Raw genomic sequence first — 23205 nt, 5'->3', positions numbered from 1 at the left:
ATAGCCTTACAACCCTGAGCGAAAACCATTACGTGAACTTAATTTGGATCTCGGGACTTCGGAAGAATGAAGAAAATGAAAAAGCATACGAACTGGCAAGAAGGGGGTCTTGTCATGGGTAATATTCTTGCAGAATCGGTATTCACACCGCTGAGTGCAATCAAGAACGAAATTTCCCTAAAACATCTACAAATCGCGGATTGCAGATGGAGAGACCAGACAACATGCAAATTTAGCAGAACGTTGTGGTCCATCTACAACCACAAACAAACGTCAATACGGACGAGTATGAAACGAAGCGATGCCTGCAGACTCAGGACGGTGATAATTGGCCTCTGGTCTGTATGAGAACAAACAATCAAAGTGGGTAACCCTCACAACACACACTGTCATAGTTGTAATCAAACAGATAAAACGGAAACTATCTTCCACTTCCTCTGTGAATGCACAGCTTTATGGAAGGCGAAGCTGAGCTGGCTGGTACAGACATGAACAACCGTATAAGGTTTCTCAATCGCACATACTGGATATAGACGTCTACGAATAACCCGAATAACTTGTCGGCAGCGAGGATGTGCCAACAAAGTGATGCAGAAGTGCTAATCGGATTTTTGGTGAATCACCACTTAAACCAACCCACCAACCATCCCTTTAGAAGAAACGTGTCTTTATTTGTAAAAATTGCTTGAATTCTTTAAAGCTGATTTTCTGTAGTTTTTAGTTCTTTTGGAGTAAGCAAACGCACAAATGCAGTTGATAAAATGAAATACCTAAATGTTAACTTTCATTAGGCAAATAAATCCAACCTGGTGCGGCGTTTAAGACAGCCAGTCTATGGGTTTATAGGCCGCTTCCATTCGCCACTTCCCCACTCGTTATCTTTATGCTCGATTAACTTAACGAAAAATTTGCATGCGAATGCAACAACAAAGTTATCGAGTAAGATTCGCCGCTAGCGAGTATGGCTATAGCTCATTAGGCTGATATAACTCACTGCCTTACAAACACATGTATGTAGTTTAAGGCAGCTCTACTCCCGCGTTGCTAATATATGTTCATTTATACCAGTTGCTTCATCTATTCGCCACTTCCTAACGCTGGGCGAAAAGAAGAGGCCTTATATAAGCACTGAAAAGCTACATTTGTTGATTTAATGCGTCCGTCGCAAGAACATCTGAGCCAAAAGCGCACCACTAAGGCATTCATTGTTTGTATTGTACTTAGCCTGCACGAAAATCCATTGGTACCGAACTGATTCTATTCAAGTAAATTTACTGCCGGGACTAGTTTGTTTTACTTTTCTTTTTCTTTGTACACTACCCTGTCCTAGGAAGAGTGAACAGATGAAGCAGTTTTAAGTTAGACAAAAAAAAAAAATAAAGGGGTTTCCCATAACAGGTGTTGTCTATCGCCATCGAGAGATGATTGACGATTTTTATGGCCGGAATTGGATGGTATTGATCTGGGGAACATTTATTTTCAACAAGACTAGCCCTACGTGCCACACAAACAACGAAACCATTGATCTTTTACGGGGAAAAGTTTTCACAACTGGCCACCGAGATCTTGTGACTTAACACCTTGTGACTTTTTTCTTTGGGGCCACGTGAAAGAGAAGGTCTACGCCAACAGCCAATAGCCCAGGGTCGATTCAAGACCTCAAAGATGGAGTTCGTGAGGCTATCGAGGACATAGCACAGCCATGAACAACAATGTTTTGTACGTTTGATTGTCATGGCAAGATATTGGCGAAGTAGAAAACAAACAATTAATTCGCCTTGTTTTATTCTGTACAGCTACATGGACACATCGAAAGAAATTTTAAAACAAATCAGCTGATTTACTAATAGATTCGCCTTGAATATGCCCAAATAATAGTTATTATTTTTTTCTATCATCAGTTTCTCTCTAAATATCAAATTGCAGAATATTTCTTCGTACGAGCATCACTCGAAAAATATTTCCTCAATTTTAACATCTTTTACACCGTTAGATAGCCGTAGGTGGTTTGTGTGTAACATTCATTCATTCATTTTAGCTGGGTGTTGCCAGCTATTTTAATTAAAGAAAAGTATTCTAGTTTATTAAAAAATTAACATAAGTAATACAGTGTGGGAAATATTTTGAAGATACATTTATTCCAAAACCAATTTTTCCGAAAGCGTTGCCACCTGAATTCTATTGCAAAAGAGGAGCAAGTTGTTACAAATTTCAGTTGAATATAAAGATATGCTTACTTATACATGGGAGAATTAAAGAATTTGGAAAGAAAAATTTAAATAAATAGCATAATTTAACTAGACTTTAGGGTATGGGTATATAATAAATATGTTGAAAAGAATGAACAAAGCTTTAATTAAAATTATTTGTTATTGACGTTGCCACCTATCTCTTAAGGCGAAAATAATAAATAACCGTACAGTATTAGGATCTAGGTATCACACAAATTATGACTGAGCACATTTAATTAATTTTAATTAAAACAATTAAAAATAAATTTTTAAACCACACTGCCACTTATTTTCTAATTCAGAAGGTAGAGAAATTGTCTTATAATATAAAGTATGCACACTTCTGCTCACATAATTAAGGCACTTTTTTACAACATTTTATTCATATACATACGAGTATATCATTAATATTCATTGTGTAACAGAAATATTATAAGCCAAAATTCCAAGCTTTGTATAAAATTCTCAAAAATTTAACGAATTTCCAAAATTTGTATTCAACTTTTTAATCGGAATCTTTAGAATACTTAAATTTTAGTAAGTTTGAAGTCAATCAAATATTTTATTGATTTTTGCCAATTTTTTGCAAACGACATTTTCGTCAGTCATAATTGACGAAATTGCTGAATCAGAAATTTATTTCACTAGTTCAGGTTATGCCTACACCTACAGGTACAATACAAACATACGTACGTAGCCATGCATGTATTTGTCAGCCAACTTAACTTATATTTGCGACAGCTGAGTTAACGTCAACAAATTCTGGAATTATCGTCGACTAATGGTTATATAATCATTTGATACATTTATAAATTCAGAGGCTTACTTACCGACGTATGCACTTATTTGTATTCATATGAAGGTTAGTCAACAAGTTTCTAAAAATTAGATAAAATCCAAATATTTGCTTATCAAGAAGCATCTTTCAAAAGATGAAACCCATGACAACCATTTTAAAAATACACTCTTGAGCATATTCGCACAAAGGGAATAACTAACGCACATGAAACAAAAGCTTGAAAATTTTTATTGCGACACTTCGCCAACAATTAGAACCACCCACAAATGTTGCCGCGGTATGTTATTGCACAATAGGCGAGTGAAGGCGCGAAAATTTTGGAGGCTACAGGCGCTTCATATGGGTGGTCAGTGATTTTAATTTTTGCATAAATATTTGGTTTCGAAAAATCTAACAGCAAGATTGGGGCTACAATTGACAAAAAAAATTGTTTGACAATTTCAAAGTTGTGTGGCGATGCTCAATCGCAATCGCTCTCAAAAGCAATTTTTCGCATACTGATGATCAGTGGGCCTCTCATAAAAATTAAAGTGTTTTTATTGCTCATTAAGGTCGTGCAATTCGCTAGACTTTTTCGTGTAAGGTTTTGTAAAGACTCGGGTCTATGTCAATCGACCGGTGGCCGCAATGTCAACATAACGGCATTTAAACTCGGTCATGCAGATACATGCAACAATACGTGAAAATGTAAAACAGAAATATTCTAAGAAAACAGAAAAATTCTGTAAATATTCATTTTGAAATCAATTTTTGTTGGTGATGAACTAGAAAAATACTTATGCAGTATGCACTTAGTACCTACATATGTACAAATAAGAACTATGTTACAAAATGAAGTTTACATGTCTTTTTTCTTTTTTTCTGCAGAAAAAATAACGTTTCAGGAGACAAAAAGAGCCAGAAACAAGTGTGAAGGTGGCAAACGCAAACAAAGCTAAAACAGTTAGTGTGAAGAAAGCAGCGAAAACGCAGCAAAACACATACAACTGCGTTGAGGCATCGAAAGGCAGGCTATCAAGTTCGTTGTGCAAATATTAAAACAACAACAATATAATATAACTTCAAACTAACAAAAACAAGCAGCTCAAAGAAATATTAAACAAACAAAAAAGCGTACTTGCCTACAAACATACATATACAAAGCCAGTAGGTGAGCGCGCGTTATATCGAGCTATAAAGGCAGCAATTACAAATCATCACAACAAATAACGGTAAACAAAAAAAAAACAATTAAAAAATATAGAAATTAGAAAAATATATATTATAAAAAAAAATACCTATAAAGCACTTTTAAAAAAGCTCGCATTCAAAGAGACGTCCCTACCTCAATTGTTTGTATGGGTTTGGAGAGTTTGTAGAGAAGATCCAGTGAGCGGTAAAAAAGTGTAGACAAGCAGAGAAGTTGGCAAGAGCAGACGGCAAAAGTGAAAGAGGAAGTGAAATTAAAAAAAGAATTCAGCGAAGGTAAAGTAGAGAAAGGAATTAACAACAACTTAGCTTTCGGGTGGAGAGTGGCAAATTGCGCAGTCAGTACTAACGGCATAACATCAAGCGAAAAAATCGTTTGTCCGTAAAAGCGGCAAAGCTCACAACTACTGGAAACTGTTTCACCAGTATTAACAACAACAACAGCTTGCCAGGCAGCAACAATACATACATATATACAGCTAGCTAGGTGTGCAGTGAATAGTGAAAAGTAACCGACAGCACAGTAAAACGCCGGCCGCACTGAAGACTTTGCGTTATTTTTTTTTAATTTCACAGTCGAAAAATAGACGGAGTGAGAGTTAAACGCGCATACACGAGGTGCTGAAAAACAATCAGAAAATTAAAGTTGGCTTTTCGAAACTGATTTCGAAAATTCGAAGCGCTTTCGCAGAGTAAACAGAGCGCACGTGGTAATTAAAGAAAGCCAAAATTGAAGTTTTGAAATTTCGAATTTATTTTCGAAAATTCGAAGTTAATAAAAAGTGAAATTTACAAAGTCTGATAAACGAATTTTTGTTTGCGTAATTTAAAATAATAATAAAAACAACAACAGTGTTCCTGCAAATAAGTGTGAGTGCGCGTGTGTGTGTGTGTGTGCATTGCACATGAGTGAGTCTTAACTACGCCTACGACAGAAGCAACATGGTGAATACCAACAAGAAAGCAACGTTGGCGACAACAACCTCAACGACGACTACAAAAGCAACAACAACGAATAAATCAAAACAACAACGGCAAACGGTTGGTGTTGCTGTAGCGGTCGGTACAACAACATGGGGTTCAATAGGTAGCGTCCAGCAGAAACAAAAGCAGGAACCAGTACAGCAACAAAAAGAGCATTCAAAAAGACAACAACAACAACAACGACAGGAAGAACAACAACAACCAGATATTGACGCTAAAAAGAATACCAAGCCTAAGAATCAGGAAAAGATCGACAACAACAACAAAAACGACGATCGAATCGTCGTTGAAAGTAAGCAGTCCAATGTTAAAAATCACAGCAATACCCATAAACAGAATAATATTACCGATGATGGCAACAGCACGCAAAATAGCAACAAAAACAGTGAGCCGGCTAATAATACACTAACAACCAAAACAATTGCTACACAAACGATAAAAACACCGGTAATTTCCGCTACAGATACGAAATCGAAATCGATGCGAAAGAGCGACAGTATCGATAGTAAGGAAAATGCATGCATCCCAAAAAAACAAAATGACAGCTGCAATCAGACGAAACCAATATCGCAAGAGCAGCAATTGCCGCGTAAAGTGACAACGGACACAATAAACCAAAGCAACAACAGCAATAATAATACTCGCTTTAACAAGAATGCTAAGAAACATCAGCAACAAGCCGCCGGGCAAGCTGTTGGTCGAAATAGCCAGAACAACAAAAACAATAACGGTAACAAGAGCCAAAATAGCAAAGTTTTCACGAACAGCAACAACAAAATCCGTTGGAAGCGAGTTGACAACTGTAGCAGCATAATATTTAGCACTAATCATCATTACAATAATTATAACCACAGCAGGAACAACAATAATAACAAAAGCAACAAATATCGTATATCAAATTCTAACACATCCAGCATCATCACCGACGACGACGATGACTATCGTGATGATATTGCTGATATGACCGATACCGATTCGGTATACTCTCATGAGTGGCAGAAGAAAAGCGCACGTTATCAACAACAACAACAATCAAATAAAAAAACACCAAGTGGTAGTGATTTATTGACCGCCGCACTGATGGTGCCTTGTCAAAAGTGCAACAAAACGCTAACGCCAAGTGGGGGGGTTACGTTCGCGAATGCGCGCCAATACCGCAAATCCAAGTCGTATATGGGTGGCGGGGCGAATGGAGCTGATGGCACTGGTAGTGCACGTAATTCTATTGCTTCGGTAGATAGTTTGCAAAATCTAAATAATAGCAACGGTGGCCATCGCTATCAGCGTTCGGTTAGCGATCGTCGCACTTCGTTTGATCGTGTATTTGCCGAACGTAATAAGGATTTTGTACCAATTGTGCAGCCAACGCGCCCTGTGCTCGCATCGTCGAACATCGAATGTGTATTAACCGATACAGAAAGGATGACTCTCATCGAGCGCTTGGGGAAGGGACGCTTGACATATCCAATAATGCAGGTAAGTGAATGCAAAAGCATGAGGAAGAGTATACAAACGTACAAACTTAGTTTTGAAATATTCAAATATTAGGAAAACTGATTTCAAATATATTTTGCTATAACAAAAATAATATTCAGTAGAGGTTTACTATCGACCCGGACTTCTTCTTAATTGGCGCGATAACCGCTTACGCGATTTTGGCCGAGCTTAACAAAGCGCGCCAGTCGTTTCTTTCTCGTGCTAACCGGCGCCAATTGGACACACCAAGTGAAGCCAAGTCCTTCTCCACCTGATCTTTCCAACGCAGAGGAGGCCGCCCTCTTCCTCTGCTACCACCAGCTGGTACCGCATCGAATACTTTCAAAGCCGGAGCGTTTGTATCCATTCGGACGACATGACCCAGCCAACGAAGCCGCTGGATCTTTATTCGCTGCGCTATGTCTATGTCGACGTAAAGCTCATACAGCTCATCGTGCCATCGTCTGCGATATTCGCCGTTGCCAACGTGCAAAGGTCCAAAAATCTTACGCAGAATCTTTCTCTCGAACACTCCAAGCGTCGCTTCATCGGATGTTGTCATCGTCCAAGCTTCTGCGCCATACGTCAGGACGGGCATGATGAGAGTCTTGTAGAGTGTTAGTTTTGTTCGTCGAGAGAGGACTATACTGCTCAGTTGCCTACCTAGTCCAAAGTAGCACTTGTTGGCAAGAGAGATTCTACGTTGGATTTCAAGGCTGACATTGTTATCGGTGTTAATGCTGGTTCCTAAATAAACGAAGTCTTTTACAACCTAGAAATTATAACTGTCTACAGTGACGTGGGTGCCGATACGCGAGTGCGCCGACTGTTTGTTTGAAGACAGGAGGTACTTCGTTTTGTCCTCATTCACCACCAAACCCATTCGCTTTGCCTCTTTATCCAGTTTGGAGAAGGCAGAACTAACAGCGCGGTTGTTAAGGCCGATGATATCGATATCATCGGCATACGCCAACAATTGTACGCTCTTATAAAATATTGTGCCTGAGCGATTAATTTCTGCGGCTCGTACTGTGCTCTCCAACATCAGGTTAAAGAAGCCACACGACAGTGAGTCACCCTGTCTGAAACCTCGTTTGGTATCAAACGGCTCGGAGAGGTCCTTCCCAATTCTGACGGCGCTGCTGGTGTTGAGCAACGTCATCTTACATAGCCGTATTAGTTTTGCGGGGATACCAAATTCAGACATAGCGGCATACAGGTAACTCCTTTCCGTACTGTCGAATGCAGCTTTGAAGTCGACGAAAAGATGGTGTGTGTCGATTCTCCTTTCGTGGGTCTTTTCCAAGATTTGGCGTATTGTGAATATTTGGTCGATGGTAGACTTTCCAGGTCTGAAGCCACACTGATAAGGTCCAATCAGTTGGTTGACGGTGGGCTTCAGCCTTTCACACAATACGCTCGCTAGAACCTTATAGGCGATATTTAGAAGACTAATCCCGCGGTAATTGGCACAAATTGCAGTATCGCCCTTCTTATGGATTGGGCAGAGCACACTTAAATTCCAATCGGCAGGCATGCTTTCATCCGACCATATTTTGCATAGGAGCTGATGCATGCACCTTACCAGCTCCTCGCCGCCATGTTTGAATAGTTCAGGCGGCAGTCCGTCGGCGCCCGCGGCTTTGTTGTTCTTTAGCCGTGATATTGCTATTCTCACCTCGCCATGGTCGGGTAACGGAACTACAATTCCGTCGTCATCGATTGGGGTATCGGGATCTTCATATTCTCTATGACATGCGCAGCTGTCACTGTTTAACAGGTTCGAGAAGTGTTCCCTCCATAATTTAAGATTGCTCTGTACGTCAGTCACCAGATCGCCGTCTTTGTTCTTACAGGAAAACGCCCCGGTCTTAAAACCTTCTGTAAGCCGCCGTACTTTCTGGTAGAATTTTCGGGCGTTGTTCCTATTGGCCAGCATCTCAAGCTCCTCGCACTCACGTATTTCGGCCTCTCGTTTCTTCTGTCGGATAATGTGTCTCTCTTCCTTTTTCAGCTCTCTGTAGCGATCCCACATGGCTCGCGTTGCGCCCGATCGCAGCGTGGCTCTATAGGCGGCATCTTTTCTTTCTGCGGCAGCATGACATTCCTCGTCGTACCAATTGTTTTTTCGGGCTCGCCGGAATCCGATTTCTTCTTCGGCGGCGGTACGTAGGGAACGAGAAATGTTGCTCCATTGCTCGCGCATGCCGATTTGTTGGGCAGTGCTTTCGGAGAGCAGGAGTGAGAGTCGAGTGGCGAATCTTCTGGCTGTCTGTTGTGATTGCAGCTTTTCGATGTCGAACATTCTTTGCGTAGGTAGATGCACGCTTTTTGCTGCACAGAGGCGGGTGCGCAGTTTGGCTGCAACAAGGTAATGATCCGAGTCGATGTTGGGTCCTCGGATCGTACGTACATCTAATACACTAGAAGCGTGTCTTCCATCTATCACAACATGATCGATCTGGTTTCGCGTTTTTCGATCAGGAGACAGCCAGGTAGCTTGGTGTATTTTCTTACGCTGGAATCTGGTGCTGCAGACTACCATGTTTCGGGCCCCGGCGAAGTCGATCAGCCTCTGTCCGTTACCGGATGTTTCGTTGTGCAGGCTGAATTTTCCGACTGTGGGACCAAAAATTCCCTCCTTGCCCACCCTGGCGTTGAAGTCGCCAATCACAATTTTTATGTCGCGGCGGGGGCAGCGCTCATAGGAACGTTCCAAGCGCTCATAGAAGGAATCTTTGGTCGCATCGTCCTTCTCTTCCGTCGGGGCGTGGGCGCAAATTAGCGAGATGTTAAAAAATCGGATGCGGATTATTGCGAGACGCTCGTCCACCGGAGTGAACGACAGTACTTGGCGACGAAGTCTCTCTCCCACAACAAATCCGACACCGAATTTGCGCTCCTTTACATGGCAGCTGTAGTAGACGTCGCAAGGTCCTATGTTTTTCTTACCTTGCCCCGTCCATCGCATCTCTTGGATGGCAGTGATGTCAGCCTTTACTCTCACGAGGACATCAACCAGCCGGGCAGAGGCACCTTCCCCATTAAGGGACCGGACATTCCAGGTGCATGCCCTCAAATCATATTCCTTATTTCGTTTGCAGGGGTCGTCATCAGTAAAGGCAGTTATCATCCGAGGCTTTGCAATTCTTTTCATTGGGGGGGATTTTTAAGTGGCGGGTCCCAAACCCAGCGCACAACTAGCTATCCTGGAATGCTTCGCCTTCTCACGTTAGCTCACTCCCGAACGGGTGTTCGGAAGCTAACCAGAGGATACGTGGGCTAATCCCGGACGTTGTGAGCTGCTTGAACCATATGTAGAAGAATCGTCCTGGCCACTCCCAACTGAATGGCGATCAGTAACTTTCCCCACTTGCGTGGACTTCTACACATGGAACCATCCTCCTCTACACATGGAACCATCCTCCTATCCACCCGGACTATCGATTGATATAACTCGCTAATCTAATAGTTGTCGAACAAGACCAATAAAACTATTAAATTACTAGTCAAAATGGGTAAGCTCAGAGAAGTTTCTAGAACTAATTTCACTTGAAAATTGACTACAAATGTTACAATAAATTCTTTTTGAATTGCAGTGGGCGGCTCCTCCAGGTCCCACAGCACTTTCAAATTTTCTATTATTATTTTTTTTTTGCTTTAAAAATTCATTTACAATCTATAAAAAAAAGTTTTGAATGCTTTAAGCTTAATGCATAAGTCAGTGAAGTGATGAGCGTCGAACGAAAGATGAGTAAGAATGAAAACTTTAATCGCGTTTTTCTCGAAAAAGGTTTTTTTCCGCGCTGTCGAATATAACCCAAAAAGTAATCAAGATATCAACTTAAAATGTCACATGTCAATTCTTTAACATATTGACCTTTGTGTGTCCCTCAACTCAAAAATATTGTTTTGATAAATTTGTTTATAAAAAAGTGTAATTTTTTTCTTTTTCTCTTTAAATTTTCTTTTTTTTTCGTTACAAATAGGTAAGTGCAAACGGAATAACTTATTTCAATGAAACATCTGGCTGATTTCAGCTTATTAGTTAGTTAAGTTTCAGTTCTTATTTCGAAAAAAATTTTTTATGCTCATTTGTGTAATTTATTTTAAGATCATAAATACTCTCAGTTTTTCGTAAGAAATGATTGAAAAACTCGATTTCTGGAGGAGCTGCCCCCTAAACCGCCGCAGTTACTGCCGCTGCTCTTTTAGTTAATCGATTTGATATTCAGATTTTAGTAATGCAATTTTCCGTCAAATATTACATTTTTGTGAAACAGTTCAATGCTTGAATATCCTGTGTGTAAGAACTTTGCAGGATTTTTTTGCGAAATAGACTAAGTTGTACAAAAAAAAAACGGAATTTGGTGGTTAAAATATTGTCGTATTGTCGTAAAACTTGAATGTAGGACTTGGCTAATCAAATTGCATTCAGTGATCAACTTTGGAAGACTTTTTCCCTTAATATACGGGGATTGACTATTAAATTACGTGACAGCGTCATTTGCGCTGTAAAACACTTGTGACATCCCTAAACGATTCTATAAGTATTCGAATCTTCATTGTTCAAGCCAGTGCTGGTAGTCTTCGCTCAGCTTCCTCAGTATGCGTTTCGTTTTCGTTTGCCAAACAGAGACAATGATGATAAGAAGCCTCTTAACATGAAATACAAAATAAGCCAACGGCACATTGTCTTTCACAATTAGGATCGTTTTTTTATCCTTTCATGGAGCTTAACAAAGTTAAAGTATAGCAGTTGCAAAAATGTGAAATCTCAACTAAAATATCTGAACTCAATAAAGAGGCGATGACTTTTTGTTTGCAGCTTTTGTTTTTGTGTTTTTGACGTTTAAGTGGATCATTTTCTTTGGTCATTCGTTGCCCGAGCCCAAAGTGTATTTGAATAAAAATACGAAAATGTGAATACGATGTAAGCGAAATGTCAAAAAAACCCGTTGACTTCGCTAACCCTGAGTGAAAAGTCATCGTGAAAATTGGCTCAAAGTTGCGCAGTCATATAGACACGTAAAAATTCAACATTCACTTACCAATTTTCAAGCGGGACAGAAAACAAAAAACATCAACTCTACTTTTAACGAAAACTGCACTGATTTGTTTACAGAGGCGGGGAGTACTGCATTCGAAAGAGAAGGTTACTCGCTTATTTTCTGGCTTCGATCGCCAAGCGCAAATGTTAACCCGCTGGGGCGTTCATTGCATAAAAATTATCCACTCAGCATCTACCCTCTTTGAGTTACAACGCCGTTATACGAGTACTATACTGTTCCAATTAAAAAAGTCTTAATTTGTTGGCATGAGGAAATTTATATCTGATCGTTCGGTTTCTTTTAGGAATATTTGATTTACATATATTACAAATATATTTTCTGATAAAATCTGCTCAGATTAGCAACTTCAGACTGTCTTATTTTAACACATTCAGGTAGAAATATGTTATCGGTGTTTTCCGACTATATCATACAACTATAAACACCTTCCATAGAGATACGGTTTCCGAATGGGTTCTGATGTATTCGCATTGAAATATTACGCATTTATGGATTCCACACAATAGTTCGCGAATTCGTTCATTTTTACACATATACATATGTATGTATATAAATATGTATGGAAGTAAATTAAGGTGTCTATATACATACATAGCTTATCAAACGTGAAAAAGTCGCCTGTTTCGAATTATTTTGATATTTGGTTTCCGTATGAACCTGATATTCTTTTTCTTTGCTACTTAAGTTCATGGCTCTTAAAAGCCTACAAATATGCACATATTTTGAATATAAATAAGCAATACATCCATATGTGTGAATATTTACGCAAATTTAGTAATGCGGTTTAAATGGGTGTGTGAGCGTAAAATGTGCGGTCAAACCGGTAGGAGAATGCACTGGTTTGGAACTAGTTTACTTCTGATGAACTGTGACTAGTTCGCATTCCACGTGTTTTCGAAAATGGAGGTCTGGCTTATGTTCGAAATTTATGCAGAATTGAGTTTTTGCTGTGTAGTCTAATTAGTGGAGTATTTTGTATTGAAAAATGCTAAGTCGTAAAATGAGCCGAATAAAATCGTCACTTTGAGAGTTGAAATATTAGGAAAAATTAGTAAATGTTCCTTATTTATTTTATCAATTTTCAATAAGCGCAAGCTGGCTTCCCTATGTGGAAGAGAGCAAACAACCGCAGAACCTTTTCCAAATTGGATAAAGAAGAAAAGCGAATGGGTCTGGTGGTGAACGAAGACAAAACGAAGTACCTCCTGCTTGAAGCAAACAGTCGGCGCAATTGGCACCCACGTCACTGTTGACATTTATGATTTCGAGGTTGTAAGAGACATCGTTTTTCTCAAGGCGAATCTATTAAAAGTGGTGTTGGTAAATCAGTAAATCATCCATGTGGCTGTCAGCTCAGAATTAAACAAGGCGAATTCATTATTTGTTTTCTAGTTTCTCAATACTTTGCTTTGACAATCAAACGTACAGAACATTGTTCTTGGTCTAGTGCCACCACCTTTATTGAATGCGCCTTGGGTTTTTAGGAACACCGATAACAATGACAGCCTTGAAATCCAACGGAGAATCTCTTTTGCCAAAAAGTGCTACTTTCGACTAAGTAGGAAATTGAGTAGTAAAATCCTCTCTCGACGCAAAAAACTAACTCTTTAAAAAGCTCTCATTATGCCTGTACTATCGTATGGCGAAGAGGCTGGGACGATGAGCTTAAATGGAGATGGATGGATCATACTCTACGGAAACCTTTTTCCGAAATTAGTAGAAAGGCATTCGATTGGGATCCAAGCAGATTGGGCATGAGACGCAGTCTTAACGTTGAAATCAGCGCAACCAGACTTAATACGAAGTAATTTTAAGTCAAGGAAAAGGCTGAAAATCGAAGCGATCTTAAAACATTTGTGAAGGCAGTATGCGCCCACTAGATGGCGCTCTAGCAACTAATTATTATTAATATTGTAGGGATTTATTGACAAGTTTTGACCATTTATTTGTGTCTAATTTAATTTTTTATGAAAATAACTTCATTTTACTACAATAACCGTATACATAAATCTAAGATTCAAAATGTGCAAGTAAAAAAAAATCAAAAAATGTTCCTCAAAATTTCTCACTTTTTCGGAATTCCACGAAAATTTCAAGTATACCTTTTTATACAATAGCTCATTGAATTTTGATGCAACAAAGTACAAGTTTTAATTTTCTCAATTTTGTTTTTTGCTAACGTTTTTGTCTGGCGTTTCTCCGTAAAACGAATGCTCGCCATTTTTTTATATAGATGAAAACACCGAAATTGTAAAGCATGTCGAATGAAGTTTTTAGATCGGCGGTTGGTACAATAATTAACGCAAGATACAACAGCATAAGCTAAATGCTATGTTGTACATATATGGTTTTGAACTAGTCCAATTGTAGCCCAATGCAACGTATTTTTTCTTAGGTGTTGGTTAGTTGGTTAAAGTGGTAATTCGTCCAGAATCCAACTAGCGCTTCCGCATGCCTATATCCAGTGTGTGGGGGGTTCAGACCCTTATTAAGCTGTTAACGTCTCTCGAACAGTGGTTTGCCAAGGGCTGACACTCTCTCCTTCCATAAGGCAGGCCATTCACAGAGGAAATCGAAAAGCGTTTTCTTTTTCTCTGATTGCTTACAACTATGACTCTATGTGTTGTGAGGAGTTCAAATTTTGAGGAGGAAGCCAGTTATCACCGCCGTGAATGTGCAGGCATCTTTTCGTTTCATATTCGTCCGTATTGACGTTTGTTTGTATTTCTAGGTGGGACATAACATTCATGTTGTCTGGTCTCTACATCTGCATTCCGCGATTTGTAGATATTTGAGGGAAATTACATTCTTCATTGCACTCAGTGGTGTGAATACCAATTACGCAAGACTGTTTTATTCATGGCAGATCCATCTCTTGTCAGCTCGTCTGCTTTTTCGGTTCTTTCAACGTTCCGATGTCCTGGTTCCTAGATTATGGTAACTTTATGGTTTGCACTCAAGGTTGTAAGGCTATTTCTGTTTTGTTCCACCAGTTTAGAGGTTGTGTTAACTGAATCCCGAAAGAATAGCGATATTGCACTTAAAAGAGAAATCTGCGATTAGTAGCCTACAGGCTTCCCCGATTGCCAGTACTTCCGCCTGTAGGACACTGCAAGTATTAGGAAGATTCACAGATTTCTTAATCCTAAGTCTGTGCGAATATATACCTGCTCCAACACCACAATCTATTTGTGAACAATCTGTGTAGACTGTAGTGTCGAGGTTGTTTAGTAAAAGTATCTTACTCCATAGGTGCAGAACTTCTAAGGGAAGCTCGAGGTAGAAATACGGCTCTCGACCGTTTTCGCGAGTAACAACAGTCGTATATTGGCAATAATGCGAAGAGTGTTGACTTCCAGTGATAGTGTCTTAGTTGGTTGCTTTTTTATCGCAAAAAATTGTATAATTAGGATACCGCACGATCGTGTCGACGAATTTACAGCTCCCTTACTTCACTTCATATGCCATATTGCCACGATCTTGTTCTTTAAAAATAACGCCACTCAGTGATATATCTATGTCTCTCTCCATTGACTGCAACTCTCCAGGCGGCATCAACTTTGTAAAAATTCAGGCCAATAATTTCACCAGCCCATAAAAATTGAGTTTCTATAGAAATAATGGCGTCATTGTTGGCTTCTGGATTTACTTCACTATGTACTCGTATAGGGTAATTTTGCTCGCTTTTGAGTCAACATTCACCACTGAACTCAGTGACTGAACGCTGGTGTTCATAATAATTTGCAAGCCCAACTCTGGCATAACGAACAGGCGAAACAACTGTGCCCAAACCAACTGTCAGCTGTCAAATAGACCTCAACTAACGGCGGTGTTGCCAGGCTATAAAGCAAGTCTAAAAAAATACTGCATAATAATGTTGAAGATTTTTACGAGCTCTGAATTTTCCTGCAGACTACGTACACAGCTAACGGAGTATGTAAATATGTATGAATGAATGCTAATAAAATGTATGTATGTATGTTTGAAAGGAAATATGACAAGTGGCTTTTAACTGCGGACGTCAAACTATTATATTTCACATGAATGGCTATAGCCAGTGAACTCAGTGGACCTTCACTATTGAGCCGTACCGGAGGGTAATAATTAATAGCAGACATTGAATGTATACAAACAACTACATGTTTTATTCGTGATTTTTCATATCATTTATTTGAGTTTTTTATTTTTGTTTTTGTTGCTTATTTTTTTTCTTTCTATTGCTTCTTGTTTTTTGTTTTTGTTGGTTTGCTTTTGTTTCTTTTGCGTGTGAATCCCGGTTAGACCTGTTGCTGCATACAACTATGAACAATTTTTAAATTACTGCTTTACTATGAATTTTGTAGGCTTGATAACGAGAAATTTTTTGCTGCGCACATTTTCCTGAACTTCATTTGCAGAAAATTAATTGAAAAATAAAGCAAGTATTGCAAACAAGTTTCAATTTCAATATCTAATAACAACAAAATTTGTGGGAAGAAGTGTGGAGATAAAATACAAGCCAACCAGTTACCAAGAATATGTTAAATCTTCAAACAACTTGAAATTGTATTCTTTTTTTTTTTTTTAATTTTGTATACGATCAATTTAGAATATGCCGAAGAAGATCAAGTTGGTCACTTAATAATGAAACGACTTTCAATTTTAATAACTGCCATTGATTAGCATAAAAAAGCAGTATCGATATGTATTTTATCTGAACTATTGATATGAAGTCGGTAGAAAAATCGTCTAAAGGCTTCTACACACGTACACTCATGTGTGTGCATGTAGTTAGTTAATAACTGTTCGTGAAGAATAGTCATAAATATTTATATTTATTACCAGAAGTGGTCAAGGATGATAAATTACAAGGTTTGGGCATCCGTAGCTAAATTGTGAGAGTAAGATCGGTTGACACGTCATAGGGGATTCGACAACTGAATTCAGCCCGCACATTTCATACATATAGACACACTCGTCTAATCAGTCTTAGTTCAGATGGCAACGAAGAGACAAATAAACGAAGGCTGCGTATTTTCTTTCGTATATCACCACCACAATTTCAGTTTTGTCATAAACAAACCGCTGTCATAACCCCGGTAACGTCAGAAAATCACCTGATTGCTTCACAATCGCTGAGAGCCAGTTAACGGTCTGATGTCGGCTACATCTTCTAAATTTTCTACACCGTAGAAGTGGTGGATTGAAATTTACAAGATATTGAAAATTGGTGTTTACGTACAATATATAAGTACGAGTATATTCGTACGAAGTGGGTTCATGTTCATACATACATATTGTACATATACACATGCGAGGTTTGGCTAAAAATATTTGAATACTTTGATTTCAAACATTGTAAGAGTCGATATTTTATCGCTTGCTGTATGCACACCTCCTTTATTCTACCAAAGCTCTATGCTCTTCTTTTGCCAGTGCTTTGAGTACGCGTGCAGCGATCTTCGTTTCTTTTACCATAGGAAACAGCGAAGATCTAGCGATTAAGTCGTTTACATTAAGACTAAGGTTTACTCGCTAGAAACCCCTTTTTCTTGTTTTTTTTTTTGTTGTTTTTTGGCGGTGGGGTTGGGTTGGAGCAATGCGTAAAGAGCCAGCGGATAACTTACGACTCGTCCTTCCACAATTCACAATCCACGCACCGCGCGTTCATGTACCTCTGGTGTTGTCAAAAACAAAAAAAATGTTCAACCGAATCCTCTGAAATTTTAATATGTTATTCACAACATCAATGTCTATCGCCCGTGCTAGAATCATAATATTATTTCAATTATTTCGTATTTTTTTGATTCAAAACTGGAAAACCCGATTTTTAGAGTCTCAAATTCGAAACCACGCCATTTTGTATTTTTTTTTTATTCTAGTACGAGACATACATAGCTACAGCCACACTGATTAATAATTTTTTTGGTTATTGTGTTTCAGATAAATAGAAGCGCCAAAATGGACAACACCGTACAGGTCCAATTTTTCGGGAGGGTCAACTTCAGAGCCATTTTTAAAATTATTAAAATTAAAATAATTTTTTTTCATTTTTGTATATAAAGGAAGTTAAATAAAAAGACTAAACATTTAAATATCGTTTTTTATTCTTTTTATTGTAAAAAAAAAATCCTGAAAATACCCTAAATTTTCGAGCTCGAAACCACCGGGACCCCTTAAGGCCGGCAACGGCATTCACTCGCAAAGACTGCAGCTGAACTTAAGCTTAGGGCTACCTGATCACTGCACTGTCTTTCAAGCTGAGCTAATAGCTATAAAATATGCTACGTTGTGGGAAGGGCTCACCTACCGTAGCACAGCCAATCCTTTTCTACTCTGACAGTGAATAATACGTCCTCTCTACAGTGCAATGATACTTCATCTAAAGTAGCAATTGACTATAGTGCTACTCAAAATAAGCTGGCTAAACAGTACACCGAGACTGTTATCTGGATCTCTGGACACAGAGACATTGCTGGAAGTTGCATTGCAATATTTCGTTGTTTAATAGAGAGCCGAAGAGGTTTCCCCACATCGGGATTTAGAAGTGGGAATTGAGCCCGAATAAGTGGTACAACCATGGCTCCCTCTACGCTCTCATGGAGAGCGGCAACCACCCTAACCCAACCTATTGTTCATTGTGCATTGAGCTCGGTATCAATGGAATGACAGTCACACAACAACCCACTTGGCCATGTGATAAATACTTTTCGAAATTGCCAGTACTTTTATTACCACGTCTGCGAGCACCTTTATGCTGGCTGAGAAAACCCCCTCATTTCAATAATACCTTCAACGTTTTTAGTTAGTTTAACATCGAAAAAAATGCACTAAGAACTAATAAATTATGTGCAGTTGTTTAGAAAGTTGCATGAACTATTCAATACTTTATCAGTAAAAACCTGTTTTTCCCAGAGCTATTTTCTGTTTACTCTTAAAAAGCTGTTAGAGAGCACCTGCATGCACATTAACATACATACAACAGCGTACATATGATATAAGCATTGTAGTCTAATAACTTTTGTTTTTAACTTTTTCTGTTTAAGGTTACGGTGACATCTTGAACTGTTTTTTATTTGCTATAACGTCAGATACGATAAATATTCTTTGTTAGTTTAGCAGTTCATAGTAAAGTTAGTGGAAATATCGAATACATCAAAATCTAAATAACAAAGGAGGTTTCTAAGGGTTGTACGCTTGTACGCTCCTCTCAGCTCAATGCATATTAGTAAAAAGGGTGAATACTACGACAAAAAAGATTTTGGGACTCGATGTAGTCCTCAATTTGTTTGATGTTATCGGCCATAGAGGACCATACTCTTTTTGTATTGTGTGCTATTTCACTAAATTGAAAGCATTTTCAATTTCTGGGCACCAAAACCTTACCTAAAGTGGTTTCACAGTGTTTATTGTAAGGATATTGCAGCAACATTTTCGAAGAGATCTCAAAAAATGATACTGCCACCCCACACAACTCAGTAAATTGTGGCCGACTTAGGATATTTTGATACCTCAATTCAGAAACATAATTTGTTATAACCATTACCTTTTGAAAATATAACTTTTATATAGTTCATAAGCAATAACCGCCTAAGACAACTTAACCCATCTTTGGTAGCTTGTCGGTCTTTCGTCTATCGACCTATTGGAACATTTATAATTTTTGTGAATGCTAACTTTGGAAGCACAGTCTATATGAGAAGTCTCGACCTCTTACAGTATTGCCAAAATAATACGAAAACAACCAACTTTATTTTATCACTCCCAAGGAAGGAATGTAAAATTTTGGTTGGAGTACTGACGGCACATTGCCTCACTTCATGTCATGCAGCTAAAATGGGATTGGTCCAGAACGACGCATGTATTTTATGCGAAGAAGAAACGGGTACGTTAGAACACTTCCTTTTGAACTACCCTGCTCTACATAAGCAGAACTCGTTACAACTGTCTGGGATCGGTATACTTTTCATCTCTGAAGGATATTGCCGACAAAAATTTGAACTTCGCCAAGACGTGTATCACGAACTATGTTTAACACGACTGCAACAACACTGGTCACACTACGGGCCCTTGTGGTCTATGTGAGATCTATTCAGATCAGCCAGATATATTTATTTATTTATTTAATTCAATTAATAGTCTAAAAATACAGTATTTCTTACAGACTATGAAAACAGATTAAGGCTAAATTAATTAATCAAAGTAAACTAAACTTATAATTAACCAGCTTCAATTGTAATGAGTAAAAGAAAAAGATAAAATTTCTTATAACTTACAAAGAGGATTAATTCATTTTAGTAAGTCAAGAAATACAGAGTTTCTTACTAACTACATAGAACTAAGAGTATTTATATAGAAGTAGTTGACAAAATTAAAGCTTATTAAACTAAATTAACAGAATATATTAGATAATTATTTAGAATTCTTACAAAGGAAGAAATTTTTTAATTGGGTATTAAATACCTGTTTCGCTCTGGAAAAGTCTAGGTCCAAAAGGGAGGCGAGATAGTTAATGTCAGACAGCGTTCTAACAAGAGGTGCTTTGGAACTATATAATGTCCTCCTAACGCCAACATGAAAAATTTTGACACGACGAAAGTTCCTGCAAGGAACATTAAACTGTATTCTTTCAAGAAGAATCGGGCAGTCAATTAGTCCATTAACAATATCGAAAATAAAAGAAACTGCCTGAAACGTACCTCTGTCACTTAATGGACAGAGACTAATCAAACGACAGCGTGAGACGTATGATGGTTTGGGGTCTGAGAAATTTAGTGAATGTAGCGTGAAACGCACAAAAATTTTTTGAACCCTCTCCACTCGATTTATATGAACTGCATGATAAGGCCTCCAAATAAAAGAGGCATAATCTAATTTGGACCGCACAAACGCGGAGTATAAAATCTTAAGAGTATATGGATCAGTGAAATGCGATGAGTGCCGTCTAACAAAAGCGAGCATAGCAAGAGAATTGGAAACGGCATAATTTAGGTGCGTGATAAAATTAAGCTTTGAATCAAAGAAAACCCCTAAATCTTTTATCACATCAGACGAGCCAAGATATGTATAATTGATATGATAAGAGGTGTTGAGGGGGTTTTGAAGCTTAGAAAAAGTGATTTTATGACATTTTTCAATATTAAGAAATAGTCGATTTATAAGGCACCAGGAAAATAAATTATTCAACTCGAACTGAAGGGCGGCTGAATCACTAGAATTTCTTATTTCAGCGTATACTTTTAGATCATCAGCATAGAGAAGAAAATTAGCGAAGGAAAAACACGAACATATATCATTAATAAACAAAACAAATAACAAAGGTCCTAAAATACTACCCTGAGGTACACCAGAGGTGGCAGTGTAGTGTTTCGAAGAAACACCATCGATAACTACAGTGCAGCACCTCTTTATTAAATAGGACCGAATCCAATCAAGGAAAGTAGAATGAAAACCGAGACAAGCCAATTTAGTTACTAAAATCGTATGGGAGATTTTATCAAAGGCTTTAGAAAAATCCGTGTATATCGCGTCAATTTGGAAACCATTCTGGAAGCCAGCGTGGCAATCATCAGAAAAAACGGATAAGTTAGTTAAGGTAGATCTAGCAGCTACAAAACCATGCTGACGTGGACTAATTAGACGTTTAACACTAAAATATAACTTGTCTTTAACAACGCATTCAAAGAGTTTAGATACAGCAGATAATTTGGAAATTGGTCTGTAATTTACAATATCACTTTTATTACCGCTTTTGAAAATAGGAGTGACTGAAGTCAGCTTCCAATCGTCGATAAATATTCCTTCGGCCAAGGATTTGTTAAAAATTAGTTTAAGAGGTTGAACCAAAGAGCGACAATTTTTAAACAAAGTTGCAGAAAGCCCGTCAACATCCGAATGGGCCGAGTTTTTAATCTTTAACAATCCCTCAATGACATCATCATCTGATAGAACAAGCGAACCAAAGTCAACTGAAGAAGAAATTTTCCCCACGAAATTATGGCGAATGGCTGCCAAATGTTCCTCCTGAATATCTTCATCAGACACGAAGTTAGATGAAAAGAAATCAGCAAATAAATTCGCTGCATCGCTGACAGAGCAAGCAGTTACGTCCCTATAAAAAACAGAGTTAGGAATAGAAGAGGCCTTTTTGATCGATTTAATATATCGCCAAAAATTCTTCGGATTACTTTTTATATTTAGCTCAGATTTGTGAATGAATTCCTTATACAAAGACTTATTTAAAGTACGAAACTTATTCCTGTGGAGGGTAAAAAAATCATAATAGCGGGTTTCGTTAGTTAACTTGAACTTCTTAAAAAACTTATTTCTCAAATTTTTATGATGTTTAAGTTCTCTCGTGCACCAAGGAATCTTATAATTTACACGCTTAAAAATTGGAACATGTTGAGAGCATATATCAAGGACTAAAGTTTTAAATATCTTAAAGCACTCAGCAACTTCAATATTGCCTAGAGATACTTCCCAATCAATTTCACGTAAGGCATTATCGAGAGTTTGGAAATCACAATTGGCAAAATTAAAGGAGGGATGAGCACTATCGGGCCTGGATTCAAAAAATTCTAAAAATTCCAAGTCTAGCTTTAAAGGAATATGGTGAACGCTGATCGGCGATATAGAAGAAAAAGACTGCGATAGAACAGAACTAATGTTGTCACTTATAAAAATCAAATCTAATAAACGACTCATACTATTAGTTAACCCATTAATCTGAGTTAGACCCATGCCCAGTAAATTATCAATAAAAAAAGATTCAGTAGGACTATTGACATTTGAAGGCGTTAGATATACGTTATTGTCTAAATATACCCAATTTATATTGCTTAAGTTAAAATCCCCTAAGACACATAATTGGTTATTCCCAATAACATCTTGAAGGGCTAATATGTTGTTCACATGCGACTTATACAAGTACTCATTACTTAAGGGTGGAATATAAGACACACAAATATAAAGAAAACTATGCGCACCGCGTATTCGCACGCATAGCTGGTCTAATACAGTATCAGTCTCATGTAATTGAACGAGTGATGCGTGACGATTACAGCGAACTGCAATCATGACTCCGCCTCCTCTGCTACATCCAGTTTTGACAGCATCTCTGTCTTTACGAAAAAGAACGTAAATGTTTGGATCGAAGAATTCAGCATCAAAAAAGTTTGAGTTGAGCCAAGTTTCGGTTATAACCACCACATCATACTCACAAAATGAACTAAGCAATCGTACTTCATCTGACTTACTTCTTAGTCCGGACGCATTTTCATAATATACCTAACCTAACCTAAATGCAGTCGAATGTCGAATCATATATGACGCCTGTGAGCTAGACAGCTGCAGACAAAAGACAATCAAATGAGCGGTCAAAATAATGAATAAAAAAAAATTTAGTGATTAATTACGCGCCACCTTGTATCAAAACAACGAATGGTTGGATTTATTTATTTATTTTGTGTTCTTT

General features: G+C 38.1%; 1 protein-coding gene across 5 annotated transcripts in view; it reads left to right on the top strand.

Moving 5' to 3' along the window:
- Nucleotides 1-23205, top strand: part of LOC128866234 (putative uncharacterized protein DDB_G0286901) — a 125523-nt gene that overhangs the window by 22991 nt on the left and 79327 nt on the right. For 3 of the 5 annotated variants that reach the window (XM_054106808.1, XM_054106809.1, XM_054106810.1), the window contains exon 2: nucleotides 3898-6678. In XM_054106808.1, coding sequence (XP_053962783.1) covers nucleotides 5161-6678 — 1518 coding nt within the window. In that variant the 5' untranslated portion in view covers nucleotides 3898-5160. Of the gene's footprint in view, nucleotides 1-3897; nucleotides 6679-9782; nucleotides 9867-23205 lie in introns of those variants that run through there. The other 2 variants (XM_054106807.1, XM_054106806.1) reach the window with 1 other exon arrangement.

The sequence above is a fragment of the Anastrepha ludens genome, chromosome 6 (assembly GCF_028408465.1).
Source record: "Anastrepha ludens isolate Willacy chromosome 6, idAnaLude1.1, whole genome shotgun sequence".
In the NCBI taxonomy this organism is placed as follows: domain Eukaryota; kingdom Metazoa; phylum Arthropoda; class Insecta; order Diptera; family Tephritidae; genus Anastrepha; species Anastrepha ludens.
The sequence above is the reverse complement of the archived record's forward strand: the minus strand, read 5'-3'. Positions and strand labels throughout refer to the sequence as shown.